Source organism: Gopherus evgoodei, chromosome 4, assembly GCF_007399415.2.
Source record: "Gopherus evgoodei ecotype Sinaloan lineage chromosome 4, rGopEvg1_v1.p, whole genome shotgun sequence".
NCBI classification, from domain to species: Eukaryota; Metazoa; Chordata; order Testudines; family Testudinidae; genus Gopherus; species Gopherus evgoodei.
Window position 1 is genome coordinate 5,282,099 of NC_044325.1, and position 21,123 is coordinate 5,303,221.

Consider the following 21,123-nt stretch of genomic DNA (forward strand, 5'->3'; position numbering starts at 1 on the left):
CAGTCAATCATGAGAAGCTAAGGCAATTGGAACCAAAGGATATGGGTCCAAGAGAAGGCTGGGCGGGGGGGGAGGGGCAGTCTTTATCCTGGTTTTACTGTTGAAATGGGGCTGTACTTACATGAGTCCCCAAGGCTCTGCAGGGAAAGACTGGCATGGCCCTCACACCCTGTGGGATGGGGTAGCTTGGTGGGTTACACAAGCAATTGATGCATTTAAGAGAAAATGTCAAAAGAGTCCACAACAGACCCCAAACCTGCACTCTCCGGTGTGAACTGAGCATCTGTGTGGCCTTTAACATATTTATCTCCATACACCCAAGGGAGGAACGGAAGTGCTACTATCCCCATTTTACAGATGGGGAACCGAGGCAGAAAGACACTAATTGATGTGCCCAAGGTCGGTCAGGAATTTTTAGTGGAACAAGGAAGTAAACCCAGGACTCTGGCTAATGACCTAAGCACTGGATCATTCTCCCAGGTCATGTGTATGGAAGGAGTGTAGATTTTGCTGTATTTGAGTATAGAGTGGTATCCCGAGAAGGTGGTTGGGACATTGACTGGGGGCTTTTGAAACCGCACTAGAAAGCATGCTGACCAATTCTGCACTAGCAGGAAAGTGGACTAGAAAATCTAACTGTCCTTTTCCATCTTTGATTGCCATGATTCCTTTGCAATGCATGGCACATTTCCTACCAGAATGTCATGATGCTGAAGAGGCTTACAAGGCCTGAATGACTTAGTGCTCACAGTATAAACCTGTACCACAAAGACAGTCCCTGTCCTAGGAAATTCACAATCTAGGAGTTCGACAATACACAATATGGGAATAAACCCCTGTACATGGGGTGGGCAGGTAGCAATGGAACAGTAAGGATGGGTGCGTTTGCATAAGATAGTAGTCATGTGGGGTTCAGTATTCACACTGGCCACATGAAAAACGCCTATTCCTTTACACATCTGATGCAGTTGACTTAAAAATCACTGGCAAGGGGAATTTTGCCTGGGTATGAACTCAGGAATTGGATTATATGGAATTGGTTGTATCCCAGGATGGGACATTAAGTTTCATTCAGCTTGGCCAGAGAGGTGATTTGGTCCCACACACAGTTTGTTTTTATGTCCGAAAGAACTGGATTGTATGCCACTAGATACATTACACTTCCTCACACCTCTCTCATCACACACCTACACACTGCAGAAAAAGCAAAATTAATGAGTTATTACATAATTCACAAAGTTTCACCAAAATATCACTTTCTATTTAGAACACAGAATCATCCGAGAATAAATCGTACAGAATTACTGATTTAAAAGCACTGAAGTTTCTTTATCTCCGACAAATTTAATATTATTACCATTATAAAAAGAACATTGCAGTTAATGTTAACACACACACACACTTTTCTTCTCCAATACCTAGAAGATCATTATGAAATCCATGCTTTCCCCATTTTTATTCAAATTCTCACTTGCTAATATCAGAATAAAATGAATAGGAATCTAAACAAAGACATTAAAAAAAAAACCCACCCAAAGACTTTTGATATACTCCTGCCCTCTTATAACCATGTTCTTGTGTTTTGAAAGTGCTGGGAGAAACAACATCAGCTGGTGCATATAGTATAATGGTCTTTTGATTTTAAATGTCTAATATAAACCAGAGCTTTCCCCTCTAACACAATAACAAAAGTATTAGTAATTTGTAGTTTGAGCGGCATGGGAGAGAGACTTTGTTACTTATCTCTCGGCTATCTGAGAGCTTGTGCCAACAACATCCACTGAAGTCAAGTGGATTAATTCCACTGAGTTTAATAGGGAACAGATTGGGGCTTGAGATGGGTAGTTGCTGAGAAGTCTATAGACCTGTGGGAAGCAAGGCCCAGCTTTCGCAGTCCATCTCTATTCAGCAAAACATGTGCTTAGCTCCCACTGATGCTAATGCTGATCATGTGCTTACATGTTTTGCTGAACTGTGGCCCAAGTGGGTGAGCCAAAGCCCACTGGAATCAATGAGAACCTTTACATTGACTTCAGTGGGCTTTGGATCAGGCCCTTACATATGCAAGATGGGACACAAATAGGGCCACCCAGAGGATTCAGGGGGCCTGGGGCAAAGCAGGGGAGCTGCAGCACTTGTATTCATCTGGTGGCGGTCCGGATCTTTGGTGGCATTTCGGAAGTGGGGGGGCCCTTCAGTTGCTCCGCATCTTCGGCAGCACTGAAGGGCCCCCTGAAGCCGAAGACTTGGACCACCGCCGGGCCAGGACTTGCGGGGCACCTGCGGAGGCTGGGGCAAATTGTCCCTCTCCTCCGCCCCCACCCCTCCGGGGCGGTCCTGGACACAAAACACAGCTAAAACAACTGAGCACACTCAGCAGGGTTAGTGAGGCATTGTATGACCAGTGGGTCTCAAAGCTGGGACTGAAGAGTTGGCAGGCAGCAAACACTTCCAGGCTGCCAACCGTCTGCAGCTATAACCAGCTTGTATTCCCCCATCAATGACCCGCTGTGGATAGAGATTGCAGGAAGTCCCACCTCAAAGAAGTCTGACAGGCAGCAGCCTCATAGCTCCTGCATCTGCATGGCTCCTACCCTATATAAACCCAAGGGACATTCCAGGAAGTGCCCAGGCAACAGCACAGATCTCCTGTAGCTGCCACGACAATAGAGGCTCTTGAACGACCTCAGCTTGATTCAGACCTCACCTCCTGGCCTGGACCTTGAAACCTGACTCAGACTCTGACACTTGGTATGCACCTCAGGCTGGAAGCTGCCTACGGACTCCTCCATTACTTGCAACCTCAGGTTTGACTTTGCTCCTCTCTGCCGTTGGCAGCATGCTGACAGGCACAGACTGTCCACAGTGCTCTTCCAACATTCCCCAATAAACACACCCTCCTCCAAGGACCCCACTAACAATCCAGTGCCCAAATGAGGTTGAAAATCATGTTTCTGGTTTCTAAATGGATTAAACAAGGCTCTCCAAGGTTGTGTCATCACAGGGAATTCCAGGGTGGAGGACAAGGCACACGAATCACAGATTTACCATTACCAAGGGGAACAGACTGGAGAAGGCAGGAATATGGACATCTTAGCAGCTTCAAAAAGCCTAAAAACAGATTTTCATTAGGAATATTTCTAGTTAAGCTCTCTCTAGTAAAGCAACCCCCAGAGTCCGTGCTCCTCAGCCAGTGCCCTGCCCACCAGAACAAGATCATTGCATTTATTTTGCATTCACTTCCCCATCTGGGGGTCTGGAGACCACTTTCCCCCCAAGGTCCCGCCACGTTACATTCAATCTCACGCTCACAAGAGTTTTCCTGAGCACATCAGCAGCTGGACACGACTCCTCCTGCGCTCAGCAAAAAGTACACAGGAAGCTAATGTAGCTTTTCTTCCTCTAAAAGCTGACCTCTTCTGTGGCACTGAAGTCTTAACATATGAGAAAGAAATAGCCATTTGGGGTCTTTATTAAGGAGGGACTAGCCAGTCTCCTGTGGGGGTGATCTAGACCCATTGTGGCTTGCATAAGCATCTAGCCCATGGAGGGCCACTATTTCACTGGAAGAGTGGAGAGGAGAAAGTGGAAGCAGCAGGTAATACATTCAGCTACAGAGCTTTGGGGCAGAATCTTTAGCAACAAAAATCCACGTGGCTATTTGTCATGAGCTTTCATATATAAGGGATGTGCCAGTGCACCTCTGCATATCTGAGCTAAGCGTAAAAGAGCAGCTCTGCTAATCACAAATGCTTTCTTCAGCAAGATACCATCAAAAATAAAAATGCCATATTAAAATAAGTGACTATATTATTAATTGGGAGGAGAATAGCAGCATTACCTCGAGGCCCCAACTGAGAGCAGCGACTCCTTGGCCAAGCTGTGAACATACACATGGTTAGAGACAGTCCCTGCTTGGTTCATCTAAGTTAGGAGTAACTGAGTGCATAAGTCACTTTATTTAACAGTGAAAATAAGAACCAGTATTTTTAACTTGATTTGATTTTTAGACTTGAAAATCTCTTAGGGAACATCTTATCTGTCACTTACAGACATGACAATGAATTAGTGTCCCCACCTCAAGTCAGACATCTTATTCTCTGATCACTAATGCACAGTGTTTGCAAAGTAATTTATTTCCCCATATTTTCTCCTAAATGTGACTGGATTTTATGGCAACAGTGTTTATAATTCACAGACTGAGAATCTAAAAAGTTCCCTGTGCAAAGTGTGTTTACAGTTCCACATAGACCAAGACCCATGACCTTTATTTCTTATCTCACATAGTGTCCATAACTGAAATCAGTATGGGGGCGAATATTTATAGAACCACACTCTTCTACATGAGATATTTGTTCCTGCACTTTAAAAAGAGTAATGTTAGACATCCACAGAACAACACAAGTTCATTAAAAATTGACAACAGCATCATCATATACTTTTTAAATCAATAAGTAGCTTGTGTCATTTTTACTTATATGGTATCTGCATATTCTAATCATGAATTCTGGGAACCACAGAACCAAAACACCAGGACTCTGACACATATAATAAACAACAGACTCCTATTGCTATGAGGATATCAGGAAACAATGAAGTCATTTCCCCCCCAAAATGCATAAGAACAAAATAAGAATTTACTTACACTGCACAATGAGCTGCACCAATGCTTCTCTGGGTTTCACATTAAATCCATTGTACTGACTGGTCTGACATCTGTATGTTCCTGTCATCTCCCTAGACACATTCACTATCCTCAGAATTCCATCATAGCTTTCCATTTGCATGGATCCATCTGGCATTGCAATCTCTTTATCAGCTCTGGACCAAAGAATTATAGGTTTGGGCTTTCCAGTCACCTGGCACTGTAGTTCTATAATGTCTCCTTCCCGGGTGACTAAAGGTGATTTTTCTTGTGGAACAGTCAGATTGGGTGGAACTTCAAAGGGAAAGGGGGGGAAAAAAAGAAGTATCCTTGGTTAGTATTTACAGGAAAAGTAATTGCAAAAATGAAGAAAATATACAGTACTTCCACTAGTATTTTCATGAGATGAACCTCTGGTTACATGGCTTTCCGATGAAGTATGTTTGACCTTGCAAACTTGTTTTATAATAGAACTTACTACAGACCACGTATATAACAGTCAAGGACTAAGGACAACATTCATGTTGGATTCAGAAATCAAAACAAACTTCACGAATTGAAGGGAAAAAAATGCTGTCACGACATTACCAGCAGAGGCTTTTCTTAATGCACATTTTAAACCTACAATCAATCCTGGGAAGGAACATTTGAACAGTTTTTTCCAACAAGGGTCATGTAATTCCTTGACTAGGAGCATGGCATAACAATGATAAGAAGAGGTGGTCAAAGAAATCAGTGCTAGTGTATGAAATACATGATAACATTTCCACTCTCCCCCAGACAGATTGTTCCCACGTGAAACAGTCTACCGGGGAAGGTGCGAGATCAGACGTAAGTATAGCTTGTAACCATATTCTCCTGTCACCAGTCCAGTGTTTGTCCTAGGAGCCTATTAGTATTCAGCAGAGCAGCCCGCAGTTAGCCCCATTAGAGATGGCACTTCTGCCTCTGTACTTTACGTAGCTACCTTTGATAAGTACAGAGCACTAAGATCGTCAAAGGCTTGAAGAGAACATTTTTGCCATGTACAATTATCATTGCAATCTCCTCATGCCTATATTCATTTTGTAACCCAGTTTTTTCTTCTCTCTTAGCCATGGGCTTACGGCAGCGCAAAATACAATTCCGGGAGTTGTGTGTGATTTCTAGACGTGAACAGCCATATCTGGCACCACACAGTGTTCTGTTTCCTTCCATGGCTAACACCTCCGGGTGACAGCTTGCTTTGCAGTGGGTCCATTTAGATATAAACAAGTGCAGTATGAGGAGGGAAAACCATGTGATTGGGTGTAGAGCCATGCAATAAATACATTTATTGAGTTTCATTTGCCTGCCCACCCTGAGGAGACTATCCACTCCCTGGGACTTGTTCTAACGCTTCAAATCTCTCAACAACTTCCAACACCAACCGCTTCCTTTTAATCGGCCTGCCAGAGAAATATTGCTGCTTTCCCCCTAAAATGTGGACTTCTCAAAAAAAAATTACCCTGCCCCCAGCCAGGATGGGCAAGATTCAGTCTTGCACCAAATATTCTGTCCATAAAAATGTGTCGCATCCAAACTTGCCTCAGTGAAGGGGGCTGGACTAGAGAGCCTAATGAGGTCCCTTCCAGCCTTACATTTCTATGATTCGTTGATTCTACCTCACAGCCCCGCAGGGCCAGAAGTGGGGGACCTTTGTATCGGTGAGAAGGGGAGACAGAGCCCCATCATCCCTCTGGGATCCAGCACTCATTTCTAGGCCGGCAAGATCCTTCGGTATCCGACTTTAAAACAGGGGCATTTTCAGGCGCAGCAATGCTCTTTTAGACTATTTCATAGGCTTTAGTAGCACCCTCTGAACCCTGCCCAGTGAGACATGCCATAACTGAGGCAAACTGGTTTTACAGAAGGATATAAAAAAATGAACCTGTACTGAAAAAGCAAATCTTTCTAAAACACTCCTAGAATATATTCTTGTGTAACAAGGGAGGCACACACCTACAACGCAGGTGATAGTATTGGACACAATGACTTGATTGGGCGTCATTTGGTAAATCCTGCATACCTCACTCAGCCTCACCAGCCATGAGTACTGCAGTCATCCCAAGCTCACGGTGATCAAACCACAACACACCCTGCCCACGTTGTGTTCTTTCACTCACAGGCACACAGTGAGAGCGTGTGTATGCATATACATGCCTACATAGCAAACACACAGAACAACAAACTACCAGGAGCAGGCTGAGCAAGCTGACGTGAAATGAAGGTTTCTCACTCAGAAAGAGCAGACATGGAAATACAATGGCTTGAGAAAAATATATCTGACACCTTTCCCTTTACACCAAATGCCACATACCGACATGGGAGAAAGAGAGAAAAATAGCATGTAACTCATGGCACAGCTGTCCCCAGTCCCCATACCTGTTATAGCAATGGGGTGGGGGGTGGAAGCGGTACGACAGTGTCATTCCTCCATGGAATCACCATGGCACAGATGCTTCGCCCAAAAAGAGGAGGAAGAAAATACAAATGGAATTTCTGACTCAGCAAAAACAAAACAGCACTCCAAGAATAAATCTTTATCAGATACAATATTTATCAGCACACTCAGACCACATCTCACTCTCCCCCTGCCCTCAGACACTACTGCAGCAAGAACAACAGCAGTAAATGATTTGTCAGTAGAAGTCAGGCAAGTTAACAAAAGCAGCCCAGCCCCAACAAACACATCTCTGCCCAGAATCTCAGACTCACAGAAACGCAGGGCTGGAAGGGAACTCAAGAGACATCAGGTTGTCTAGCCAGAAACTGAAGCAGGATGAAGTAAACCTAGACTATCCCTGACAGGTGTTTGTCCAGCCTGTTGTTAAAAACCTCCAATGATGAGGATTCCACAACCCCCTGGTATGTAACCTAAATCTCCCTTGCTGCAGATTGAGCCAATTATATTTTGTCCTACTTTCAGCAGATATGGAGAATAACTGATGACAGACTTCTGTATAAATTATATATTTGTGATCCTTTTCTGTAGTACTACGACCTAGCCAGTTACACCTCATTCTGCATGTGATTCTTCCTTCCTAAATGTAGTACTTTGCAATTCTCTTTATTGAATTTCACCTTGTTGTTTTCAGACCAATTCTCCAGTGTGTCAAGGTCATTTTAAATGATAATCCTGTCCACCAAGTTTTAGAGAACCCTCCCAGGTTATTGTCATGCGCAAATTTGATAAGCATCATCTCAACTCTATTATCTCATTCATTAGTGAAAACAGTACATAGTACTGGATCCAAGGCAGACCCCTGTGGAACACCAGTAGGTACATCCACCCAATATGGCATGGAACCATTGATAACTAGTTTTACCCATCCTAGTTTATGGTCTGTTTGGTGAGTATTCAAAAAGTGGCTGAAGTATTTAATTTAAAGAGGCCAGAACAAAGTGGAAGAAAACAAAAGACATGAACTTTTAGCAATGATAGCCAAGAAGGATATGCAAAAGCATAAGAAAATTTACCCAAGAGATCTTGGGATTTAAACTCAATAGGGCTGGGACAATTTTTCGTGATGGTTTTGTACAGCACCCAGCATAACGACATGCTGATTCCTGATTAGGGTCTCTAGATGATACCACAATCGCCATTCATAGGAGCAAAGACGGATACAGGAGACGAGTTGCACAGAGTGCTGATGGCGAGGACAAGAAGCTTGTGTTTGATGCAGCTATCAAGAGGATGCCAATGGAAAGATATGGAGAGGGCACGAATGGAGTCAGAACAGTGTGCAAATTACTTGACCTCTGTCTCAAGTATCTAGTATGCACAGATCACCCATAGCATGCAGGGACATGAGTTTCAAAGCCCTACTTGATTTACAGCAGCATTTTGAATGGACAGTTGGAGGACAGAGAAGGCGAGAGACAAGGAGACTTTGGAGAAGGAGGTTGTAAAGCTCATGGTAGGATATTACCGGCCCAGGATGTGGGATTTAGAGATGAGAAGGGAGAATAAAGGATAACATTTTGAAATGTTGAATAAATGCTCAGGAATTAGTGACAGCCCAGATATGGAGGTGGGAGAGGATTATTACTTACACATCTCCGCAGGTGTGCACAATGCTTTGCAGACATATAGGAAGTCAGTTTGCAATGAGTGGATAGCCTAATTAGGAGAGAGAGAGATTGTGGCTCTGGGAGAGATGGATAAAGTTCACAAGTATTTGATGCATGTAAACACCAAGAAGGGATTAGGCTGTGTAGAGTGGGCCAATGGCAATTGAACTAGTAAGGATGGATGAAGTCAGGCAAAGGAATGTTTGGGCTGTACTTCAGTAAGTAATCCCAAATTGAGATTAGACTGAGTTAATCTGCCAAGAGAATTGACGGAAGCCCCTCACATGCGCCATTTACAACTATACTGCTCAAGGCACTAAAGAACATTGAACGGAACTACATTGCTGGGCCAGGGAGATAAGAGGCCCCCTTATTTAGGGCTTTACTTTCTCCAATTTTTACAAAGATCAAAGGTGATGTTCAGGACTCCTAAGGTGCATCCCCTGCCACAGGTGGCTTTGCGACAGATTCAGAGTTCATGGCAAAGACAAAAAAAGCTGCTTTGGGGAGAGGGTTACCAAGAGGCCTGGCTGAAACTGGTGACAGCCATCCAAGATGGTCTGTGAAAGGCAGCCTCAGAGCTACCTCATTAAGCTTTAGTAAGGCAGCCATTTATCATCATTAGGGACCTTCTCTTTCTTAATGGACCATCTCCTGGAAAGAGAGTGAAATTGTTTACCAACCCTTACTGTGTGTTTGTCTTCGAACAACTGTTTGGAGAAACCAGGAAGGGGATTTAGCAGGTATCTTGAGAATGGGAAGAAGAAGAGTTGGTATTTGGATAGCTAGTGAGACTGCAAGTCCTGCCAAAAGGGATTGCTTTCAAAAGATGTAAACTTCTGAACGTTTCAATCATTTTTCCTTTCTTTTTCTCGGGAAGTAAGCTGAGAAGGTCTTATGAAGTTTAGCTTAAGAAAAGTGTAAATCCAGAGTTGTCAAGCAATGCAAAGGTGTACACAGATAAAGAGGTTGTAGAGCCTACACCCCCAGGCCAATTTCATTCAAGGGTCAGGGATGGAGTTGTCTGCTCCCATCAAGTTGTGTTGCAGTCAGCCTGTGGTGTGCAAACAAGACCAAGGAGGAGATGAGAGGCAGAGAAGATGTGGGTCAGTGAGATCTGCTGTGATAGCAGCTCATCATCATCACCTTGTGCAGTAGCACAAAGGCAGGGAGACATGTCACCACACAAACTGTGTTGTAATGTGTTGTATAAGGGGCAGCTCAGTCCACAGATAAAGAATAAAAGCCCTGTACATATTCGATATCAAGTAATCATAAAAAGAATGCATTTTAAAGCAACCTCCAGTTTCTTTTTCTCCTCATGAATTTATTGCTTGCAATGATAAACATTCAATGGATGATGTCTCCAAAAATCAATTTACTCCAATAATAAATATGTCATTTGTTTCCTCCAGAACCCATCTGACATTCCTAGACTACTTATAAATGATCACTGTTGGACAATGCTTGTGGCTTACAAATATCTTAATTATCCCACTAATTATACCAAAGAATGCTGTTTGTCATCATGGAAATATACACTACTGTGATTTTAATAACAATTTGAACTAAAATGTAGATGATTCTTTCATGTGTTGTCAAAGGCAGAATGAGATGACCAGCAAACAGAATGCTTCATCAATAGATCAGGGCCCCAAGTTCTAATGAACAAATGAGGTTTAATTAGCAAATTCTTTAGTAGATAATTGATCAGTTTAAAGGGGAAGCCCTCTCAACAGATCATCACAGGGAAGATTTGTGGCTTGATGTTCTACTGATACATTCTTGCACTTTATGAGTTACTCTGCCAGTTAGCATTAATGTGTTTGTATGGAAAATATGAGTCTCATTCTACAGTCCCATCAAAAAGAGTGACACCAGTGAACTCTGATCAGGCCAACACTGGACCCATTGTCCCATCCACGTTGTGCTCTATTCCTGGGCTTCACAGCCACAGAACTAGGATGTTTCCTAAGAGGATACTTTGGCTTCAGCAGCAGTGTTCGGGTAAAGTCCAGTCCAGCTGTGCACAGCTGGCCAAGCCTGCCGGTTTCAGAGACAGGGATTTGAGTCAATGTGCCCTCTTTTTTTTACCACTGCAAGATGGGCTGTTATCTTTAAGCTGTCCAATGGCCTGGGCTGAGCATATTCAAGAAGTTCACCTAATGTTCTGGAATGAACTTCACTCCTCTGACAAAATGGGACTTTGTACTATAAAAGCAAAGCTCACTGGTATAGGAGAAGCACTTTCTCGCCACCAGATCCAAGGCTGTGGAACCAACTCCCCACTGGAACTAGGGATCACCAGAAATCTCACTGCAAAGTGTGCTTCTTCGCCTGCCTTCTCTAATGGAAACACACAGATCATGGGCATTTAAAAGCAAAACCCTGCCAAAGTAATACACAATGCTGCATGAACAATTCTCCTAGGAGGATGAGAGAGAACAAACCACATGAGACAGATGTTTTGGTTTGGTTTTGATTTTTCCCAAAAAAAGATTAGTAGTGATTGGATGTCTAATATAGTGAATGCCAGTGAAAATGAGATAAGATCAGAGGCTAAAATAGGGAAAGAACAAGTTAAAAATTACTAAGACAAATTAGTTGTCTTCAAGTCACCAGGACCTGATGGAATACATCCTAGAATACTCAAGGAGCGGACTGAGGAGATATCTGAGCCATTAGCAATTATCTTTGAAAAGTCATGGAGAGATTCCAGAGGCCTGGAAAAGGGCAACTATATTGCCAATCAATAAGAACGGTCACACTGGGTCAGACCAAAGGTCCATCTAGCCCGGTATCCTGCCTTCCAGCTGTGGCGAATACCAGGTGCCCCAGAGAGAATGAACAGAACAGTTAATCATCAAGTGATCCATCTCCTGTCGCCCATTCCCAGCTTCTGGCAAACAGAGGCTAGGGATACCATCCCTGCCCATCCCGGGTAACAGCCATTGGGATGGGCCTATTCTCCATAAATATATCTAGTTCTTTTCTTTAACCCTGTTATATTCTTGGTCTTCACAACACCCTCTGGCAAAGAGTTTCACAGGTTCACTGTGCATTGTGTGAAGAAATACGTCCTTTTGTTTTAAACCTGCTGCCTATTAATTTCTTTGGGTGACCCCTAATTCTTGTGTTATGAGTGTAATAGCCGTAGTTTGACTTCTATTTGGGGAGGGGGCAGCTCCAATCAGGCCAACGGGGATGCACATGTGTGTGCGGGGGATTCCATGCCTGCTAGAGAGGTGCCAATTCAGATGGGGGGGCTGTATTTGTGATTCTAGTGGCTACTTAGGTAACTGAAAACTCCAAGTTTTTTGTTTGTTTGTCTGGGTTCCTCCCACCTCCCCAGATAATAACTTGGAAATTATCTGAGAGGAGCATTGTATCTAATTCTGATATCAAGAAAGAAAATTAAATAAATATTAAACCCAGTCAGCTCTAATACTAACATGTTCAGACATCTTGTGGCAAGTCACTTAAGGAACATTGGTTAGGTTTAAAATTGTAATGTCTATTCTTACTCAGATACTCTCACTAAAGTCAAAAGGGGCCATCATGATCGTGTATCTGACCTTCTGCACATCGCAGGACACAAAAATTCACCCACTCGCTCCTGTAATAGACCTCTAACCTCTGGCTGAGTTACTGAAGTCCTCAAATCATGGTTTTAAAACTTCAAGTTACAGAGAATTCACCATTTACACTAGTTTGAACCTACAAGTGATCCATGCCCCATGCTTCAGAGAAAGGCAAAAAAATCCCAGGGTCTCTGCCAATCTGACCCAGGGAAAAAATCCTTCCCAACCCCAAATATGGTGATCAGTTAGATCCTGAGCATGTGGGCAAGACCCACCAGGCAGATACCTTGGAAAGAATTCTCTGTAGTAACTCAGTGTTCTCCCCATCTACTGTCCCCATCTAGCACTGGGGATTTTTGCTACAGTCAATCGCCGATGGGTCGCATGTCATTGTAGGCAGTCCTGTCATACCATCCCCTCCATACATTTATCAAGCTCAGTCTTGAAGCCAGTTAGTTTTTTTGCCCCCACTGCTCACCATGGGAGGCTGTTCCAGAACTTCACTCCTCTGGTGGTTAGAAACCGTTGCCTAATTTCAAGTCTAAACTTGCCGATGGCCAATTTATATCCATTTACTCTGGGGTCCACATTGGCACTTAACTTAAATAACTCCTCTCCCTCCCTGGTATTTATCCCTCTGATGTATTTATAGAGAGAGATCAGATCTCCCCTCAGCCTTCTTTTGGTTCGGCTAAACAAGCCAAGTTCTTGGAGTCTCCTCTGTTAGAGTAGATTCTCCATCCCTTGGATCATCCTAGTAGCCCTCCTCTGTACTTGTTCCAGTTTGAATTCATCTTTCCTAAACATAGGAGACCAGAACTGCACACAGTATTCCAGATGAGGTCTCACCATACCTTGTATAACAGTAACAACACTTTCCAGTCTCTACTGGAAATATCTCGCCTAATGATCCTAGGACTGCATTAGACTTTTTTCATGGTCGCATCACATTGACAGCTCATAGTCATCCTGTGATCAACCAGTACATCCAGATCTTTCTTCTCCACTGTCACTTCCAAATAATAAGTCCCCAGTTTATAGCAAAGATTCTTGCTGTTAGTCCCTAAATGTATGATCTTGCATTTTGCTCTATTAAATATCATCCCATTTCTATTACTCCAATTTACAAGGTCATCCAGATCTTCTTGCATACTCAGGCTGCCTGCCTGAAGCTTGCAGTTTGATGGGGGAGGTGTCCCCTATGACTCCCCAAACTCCGCCCAGGAGCCAATCTATAAAACAGGAAATAAGGACAACCCAGGGAAATACAGACCACTCATCTTAACTTCAGTATCTGGGAAGATAATTTAATTGAACAAATAATTAAGCAATCAATTTGCGAACAGTAAGACGATAATAAGGTGATAAGTAAAAGCGACAAAGAGTCTTGTGGCACTTTATAGACTAACAGACGTATTGGAGCATGAGCTTTCGTGGATGAATACCCACTTCATCGGATGCATGTAGTGGAAATTTCCAGGGGCAGGTATATATATGGAAGCAAGAAGCAGGCTAGAGATAACGAGGTTAGTTCAATCAGGAAGGATGAGGCCCTCTTCCAGCAACTGAGGTGTGAAAACCAAGGGAGGAAAAATTGATTTTGTAGTTGGCAAGCCATTCACAGTCTTTGTTTAATCCTGAGCTGATAGTGTCAAATTTGCAGATGAACTGAAGCTCAGCAGATTTTCTTTGAAGTCTGGTCCTGAATTTTTTTTGCTGCAGGATGGCTACCTTTAAATCTACTATTGTGTGTTCAGGGAGATTGAAGGTGATAAATAACAGTCAGCATGGATTTCTCAAGAACAAATCATGGCAAACCAACCTAATAGATTTCTTTGATAAGGTGTCAAACCTTGTAAACAGGGAGGAAGCGGTGGACATGGTGTATCTTTGAATTTAGTAAGGGCTTGTCTACACTGGCACTTCATAGCGCTGCAACTTTCTCACTCGGGGTGTGAAAAAACACCCCGGGGAACGATATGAGTTTCAGCACTGTAAAGTGCCAGTGTAGACAGTGCATCAGCGCTGGGAGCTATTCCCCTCGTGAAGTGGTTTTTTTCATGGCGCTGGCAGAGCTCTCTCCCAGCGCTGGTGCCACGACTACACAGCCACATTAAAGCGCTGCTCAGGTCAGGAATGTTTTTTAGGAGATGCGGGTCAACTGTTTAATTTGCATCAGAATTGGATTTGGGAATCTAAATGGTTTGGGATCACATGGATCTGGAAAGGTAATGGCTTTGGCCCATTACCACTGAATCTTTAAAACTACGCTTGTCCTGCAGAAGGGAAGGGTCTTTAATTTCACTAACACCCAATGAAATTCACTCCTGATGCATAACTGGAATTTTAAAGGCTCCAGAAACGTGTCATGTCCCCTTGTCCTGTTATCCATTTCTGATTGGTGGGAGGCTGAAACAGCACATCCCATGAAAGTTAGCTTCAGCAAACTCTAACCTTCTTTGCAATGCAGCACATGAGGTTTTGCATCCTCCCCTTTCGACAGCAGTGGGAATCATGCTGGAGTAAGCAATGCAGGATGATGCCCAAAGACAGATAACTGATAAACAGCAAGATGTCTAGGACAGCAATGCTCAGTTCTGGCACTTGGACAATGTGTTTGTGCATGGACCTTATGTTCATCGCTATCACAGCAGTTACGAATCTTGATGAATCACTAATGACCTTCAAATTCAGACTGAAACACTTTCAGCTTCCCCTAATTGGATGGTGAAGTCGTACAAATAGACATAATGTCTTTTAAGACATTAAGGAAGACTGCTTCTGAATTATAATTTTTCCTCCCTCTTTCTGTTTGTCTTGCATGTTATGGGAGAGTGAACCTAAGTACTGACATAATTCATCACTGCCTGCAGAAATTATGAAAAGCTTACAGAGATGGTCATCTGATGGATGCCTCTCAGTTATCCCATTACTGTTCCAGATGATCCTATGGCAAGTAAAGATAACACAGTGGTAACTTTCTGCTAGAGAGGTAACACATGAGTGCACAGAATGTCATTCTCCCACATGCATCCATCAGACCCCAACCTTACATTTGCCAGATAACAATCTTCTCTCTCTTTCCACTTCACTCCTGTCCTGTTTAGTAAGATGAGCACTGCTAAGCTGTACAACTGGAGTGCATGCTACACTACATCGTAAGCTCACGTGTGTGAGGCTGTTGCTCACAGTCTCTGTCTTCACTGCCTTTGTGATAAATAAACATGTAGATAGAAATTAGCACTCCAAATATCGGAATCACTGACTGTTTTGTCTGTAAATCTGTGCTTCACTTCAGGTTTCACTTGGCATAAGATTTTGGCTAAAGACAGAAACTGATGGGGAGGGGTGGTCTTTGAACAACGAAAACAGAGATTTCTAGAATGGGGTTTTGTGCTCTGATGACCCTAAAATGCCTGTATAGTTGAACGGTGTTTTGCTGGGTATGGCAGATAATAAAACCAACTGTGTGAGTACTAATCACATACTCCTGTGCACCCTGATTCTGCAGTCAGACCCACATGGGTAGAAGCTCTTGATAGGATGGACCCAAATGCAGGATGAGAGCCATGGCCAGTACAGATCACATGTGAAACAAAACCCAAAGAGAACCCTGATTGTTGAGTATGATGGTTGTAGAGGAGCGGGTGGAATTTTTCCATGGAGGTGGGTGGGGGGGAGATGAACCTTCCATGTCTATGTCAGAGCCAGCCCAATTTCAGATACCTGGATAAAGCTTCCAGAGAGGAGGATCTGACCACCTCACAATCATTAAATGTATATATACACTCAGCATCTCACTGGGAGGCAGGGAAGTGCTATTAGGCCCATTTTACCGAGGGGAGATTAAATAAGCCTTTTAGAAACTGGGCAGCACGTTTGTGTGCACGTGGCAGGGTCAGAATGAGGCTGTTCCACAACACATTCATACTCTGCTGCAAAACTGGACCCGGGATGCGTGTTCTTTGATGGCTTACTCCAGTGGCCTGTGTGACATCCACAACATACCTCAGACCAGCGTATAGGGGAGCAGTGGGGGTCAAAAACCTAACTTGTTTCAAGACCGAGCTCCATAAGTTTAGAGAGGGGATGATATGATGGGACCGCCTACAATGGCATGTGGCCCATCCACGACTGCTATAAGCAAATATCTCCAATGGCCAGGGATGGGACGCCAGGTGAGGAGGGCTTCGAGTTACCAGAGAGAATTCTTTCCCGGGTGTCTGGCTGCTGGGTCTCACCCACATGCTCAGGGTCTAACTGATCGTCATCTTTGGGGTTGGGAAGGAATTTTTCCCATGTCAGATTGACAGAGACAAGGGCAGGGGGTATTCGCCTTCCTCTGCAGTGTGGGGCAAGGTCATTTGCTGATTTGAACTAGAGTAAATGGTGGATTCTCAGCAATTTGAAGTCATTCAACCAAGACTTGAGGATTTTGGTAACTTAGCTAGAGGTTATGGGCCTAACGCCGGAGTGGGTGGGCAAGGTTTTGTGGCTGGCAATGTGCAGGAGGTCAGACTAGATGATCAAAACAGTCCCTTCTGGCCTTTAAGTCTATAGGACTATGGCAGCTAGCATTACCTGAAGAAAGTTGTAGCCATGTATCATATCAAAGACAGGAACTATAATGCACATAACACTGACGTGCTTTGCCTCTGTACTATAACACAAATTTGTTATTTTAACATATCTGGAAATGCACATTCATTTTTACTGGGAAAATTGACTAGCAACCCTATTTTTCCTAGTGATGGCAGAAAGAATATTTTCTATTAAAAAATCTATTTTCTAGATCATAAAAAAGTATAAAGCAGCCTTCATTTGGACCTGGTTGAAGGGCCTTTGTTGTTGGTTTTTTTTTCAAACTCATGAGGGAAAGGTGATCATCAGTTTTGCTCTATTCATATTTGATTTGACATATCTGGGGGAGAAATCCATTCTAATTGATAAAACCCCAATAATGGGTAACAAATGCAGAAAGTAGCTGACCCTACCAGAAAGCATTCCATACTAGCCTAAGGCCTTCTGTTGTTCTGTGGCTGCAGGAAGAATGGGTACCATGTCAGTCGCTAAAATCAGCCACTGGTAAAAAAACGTAAGAAACTGCAATATTCATGCCTATGTGTTCATATGAGTTACAAGCCATCAGTTGCGAGAGAAACACACACACTCCATACACACTGGAAGATACTCTTAGCTGAGACAATTGCCAACAGAGGGACAGACTTTCTTGTAAGACATAGAAATGAACATGCATTGAGTACCTAAACCACAATGGGTGCCTATGGGATTTTGCCAACTAGGAGCAGCATAAGCCCCAGTATTCCCTTACATATGCATTAAAACAGTTGGCTGCCCCACACCTAATGTCTACTATTAGATGCAAGCAGCTGCATGACTTCCCCTTGGGGAGAAGAGCATCATCTGCCACCCATCCAACCTTCCACCTTCAGTTCATAGGAGCAGCATACTCTGGGACCCAGGAGTCCAAGTTATGGGTAAGCCTGCAAGGTTCATTCCTCATCTCTTGCATAGGCAGTGAGGAAGAGCCACAACTGTAAAGCTCACGTGCAAGGGAGCAGCCTTACCTGTACTGCTAGATATGTTGACATCAATGCTGATGTCGGATATGCCTCCGCCTTTCAGGGATGCCACGCAGGTGTACGTTCCAAAGTCAGTGAATTTCAAGTCGATGATGTCCAGGTTGGTGGTGCCAGGGGAAACATCAGGGTCAGTCTGGGTGATGACCATCCTTTCTGAGCTACGCAACGGGCGTCCATTCTTAAACCAACTGAATGTGAGCTCCTCAGAAGGAACAGCTTCCACCTGGCAGGAGATTTTCACCTCGCGCCCAATCTGGATGTTGTCGTCTTTGTGATAGGGGTCAGGCGTGATCCAAAACCGGCCCTTTTTTAAGGCTAAAATATAAAAAACATGCCCACAGTCAGTCTAATATGGTACAGCTCCTGCAATCCAAGACCCTGATCCTGCAAACTGGTATACCCATGCACATGAATGGTCCCACTGAAGTCACGGTAAACTACTCAATGTGCATAAAGTGGAACATGTGGATTAAACGTTAGCTGGATCAGCATCATGACTGTGGCATAAATATGCATTGCTAAAGCTCTCACCACTGTTGTCATGCAAGCAAGGAATAGATACAGTAAATAAATCTGGCTGAGCTGCTGGCAATTGAAGGGTAATAAAAACAATTCAAGATTCCTCAGTGTTGACTATGTATCGCTCTAGGTAGATCCATGCGCCCTACTCCACTGCCCTATCAGAGTCCCGAAGATAAGCTTGCTGAAGATAAGAAAACACACAGATCAATCTAATATCACTGAAATGATCAGCAGTGTCATCTCAAATCTGTCTGCGGACAGAGACAGCTGTGCAGAACAGCCCTTTGCCACTTTGCTACATGGGAAAAAAGCAAACAAACTCCTAGGCTAAAATCCTCCCTGAGGTACACACATGTGGCTCCTTCCCCCATCAATGGCCTGGATTCACCCCTCAGTCATACAGGCTGCAGCCTCCATAGGCTTGTCCCAATGAGGATCCCCGTGCCAGAAACTGCAGTCCTAGAAGTGGCCAGGTAAGGTGCACACCTGGAGCATGGATACATCTTCTGAGCAGCCTCCATTAGTGGGTCTGTTCTGAAGTTGCAGCAGCAATTGAAAGCTGCCCTTCCCCAGTGTATTCCGCATGAGAGGCTGTGCAAATGTAATCCACACACCTCCTGGGTGTGGTGCTCTGTCCCATCTAGCAGCACTAAGACCACTTGGAGAGAATTACAGGAGTTCAACTGGCAGCCTTAGCAAAGAGGCAGTTGGCTTTTAGCTCCTGCAATAGAGACTCATGCACTAAATTCCAGAGGTCCCAGGTTCAATCCCAATGACCAAGGGTCTGTCAGTGTTGTACAAACACAGCACGCCCTTCCAAGGGGTGAAGTGGGCTGCCTATCCCTGGTGGGGCAGTTCCTGTCGAAGTGAAGTGAGGCCAATATACGTGCACATGGCTAGGAACAGAATGTTGGCCAGAAATTGCAGTGACGGACCTTGCCACAAGTATGAACAGGTTTTGCAGGTTTTTAGATTAATAATAAAGTTATTTTCTTCAATTCACTGGGACAAGAATTAAGTACAGTAATTAATTCTCAACCCTCCAGCCAATGAGGGGAAGTACTGTCCCAGTTTTACAGAGGAGGAACCTGAGTTACAGAAATTAAACAAGGGCTTAAGGAGACAGTGTCAGAGCCAGCATTAGAACTCAGACGCCCTAGGTCCCAGCCAAGAATGCTAACTGCTACCCCATGACACTCTCATGGGGCAGGACAATCTTCAGCCGATGAGAGTCACTTACACAAATTCAGCAATTTGCCATTGTGGCAAATTTCCAGCACTATTATGATGGGTCTCACGCTTTCTCTTCTTTGGGGGGTGTTCTGGGCGCCATTTTTTGCCCCTGAATTGGAATATTAATTTCCCCACTAGTGTCCTTGAGGAGGGGAGTGGAGAGGGAGGGACCTTGGCCCACTCTCTACTCCAGGTCCCAGCCCAGGGGCCCTGAGAATAGTGGTGAACCACTTGAACTGGCGGTTCCTTCCCTTGGGCTACTTCCCTCTCCTGCCCTTCAGCTTGGGGGGCGGGGGCTTCCTGTCCTCCCTCTGCACAAGCCAGGTGCCCCTTACCTAGGGTCTTGGACTTCTTAACCCACCACAGCACTTCTCCAAACTTTCCTCTGCTTCCCTTCAAACTGTTCTCTGTTCCAACACCAAAGTTCTCTGCTCCAACTCCCACACTGTCTGATTGAAGCAGGCGTTTTTATCATGTGACTGACTGCAGGTGCTCTAGTTAATCTATTGTGACGGTGCGGTTCTGGCGGGACCCAACTGAGAGTGCCAATTCAAGACCAATTGCTCAAACAGGGCAGTCACAGCCCAAGGCTGGGGTTTTTCCACCTCTAAGGTAAACCAAACCAGCCAGACAAAAAGGACTTCGGTTTCACCCCACTGGCTAACCACAAGTCACACAAGCAATTTCCTTAGACACTCCAGTCTCCCAGTATCACCACCAGTGCCACCCGTCCTGGGGATGAATGGTTATGAAAACCAACACCCCAGTAAAAGAAAAACGTTCTCTCGATCCCAAAGGACCAAGCCCCAGACCCAGGTCAATATACACATCAGATCTTACCCACAAATCACGCTGTTGCCAATCCTTTAGAATCTAAAATCTAAAGTTTTATTCATAAAGGGAAAAAGGTAGAGATGAGACCTAGAATTGGTTAAATGGAATCAATTACGTACAGTAATGGCAAAGTTCTTAGTTCAGGCTTGTAGCAGTGATGGAGTAAACTGCAGGTTCAAATCAAGTCTCTGGAGAACATCCCCCGCTGGGATGGGTCATCAGTCCCTTGTGTAGAGCTTCAGCTTGTAGCAAAGTCCCTCCAGAGGTAGGAACAGGATTGAAGACAAGATGGAGATGAGGCATCAGCCTTATATAGGCACTTCCAAGTGTAAGAACACTTCTTTGTTCTTACTGTGGAAAATTACAGCAAAATGGAGTTTGGAGTCACATGGGCAAGTCCCTGCATACTTTGCTGAGTCACAAGGCGTATATGCCTCCTCTCAATGGGTCAATTGTGTAGCTGATGGTCCTTAATGGGCCATCAGGCAGGCTAAGCAGAGCTAACACCAACTTGTCTGGGGTGTTTCCCAGAACTGCAGCACCAATTTGAAATACAGACAGTATACAGCCAATACTTATAACTTCAACTACATAATGATACAGACATACAGAA

The 21,123-nt window shown here is 44.1% G+C and overlaps 1 protein-coding gene across 2 annotated transcripts in view; it reads right to left on the reverse strand.

Annotated features, from left to right (window-relative positions):
- The window catches only part of MDGA2 (MAM domain containing glycosylphosphatidylinositol anchor 2), a 652,332-nt gene that overhangs the window by 209,825 nt on the left and 421,384 nt on the right, over positions 1-21,123 (reverse strand). For both annotated transcript variants that reach the window (XM_030562794.1, XM_030562793.1), the window contains exons 7-8: positions 17,907-18,236; positions 4,646-4,939 (exon numbers count right to left, since the gene is read on the reverse strand). In XM_030562794.1, coding sequence (XP_030418654.1) covers positions 4,646-4,939; positions 17,907-18,236 — 624 coding nt within the window. The remainder of the gene's footprint in view (positions 1-4,645; positions 4,940-17,906; positions 18,237-21,123) is intronic.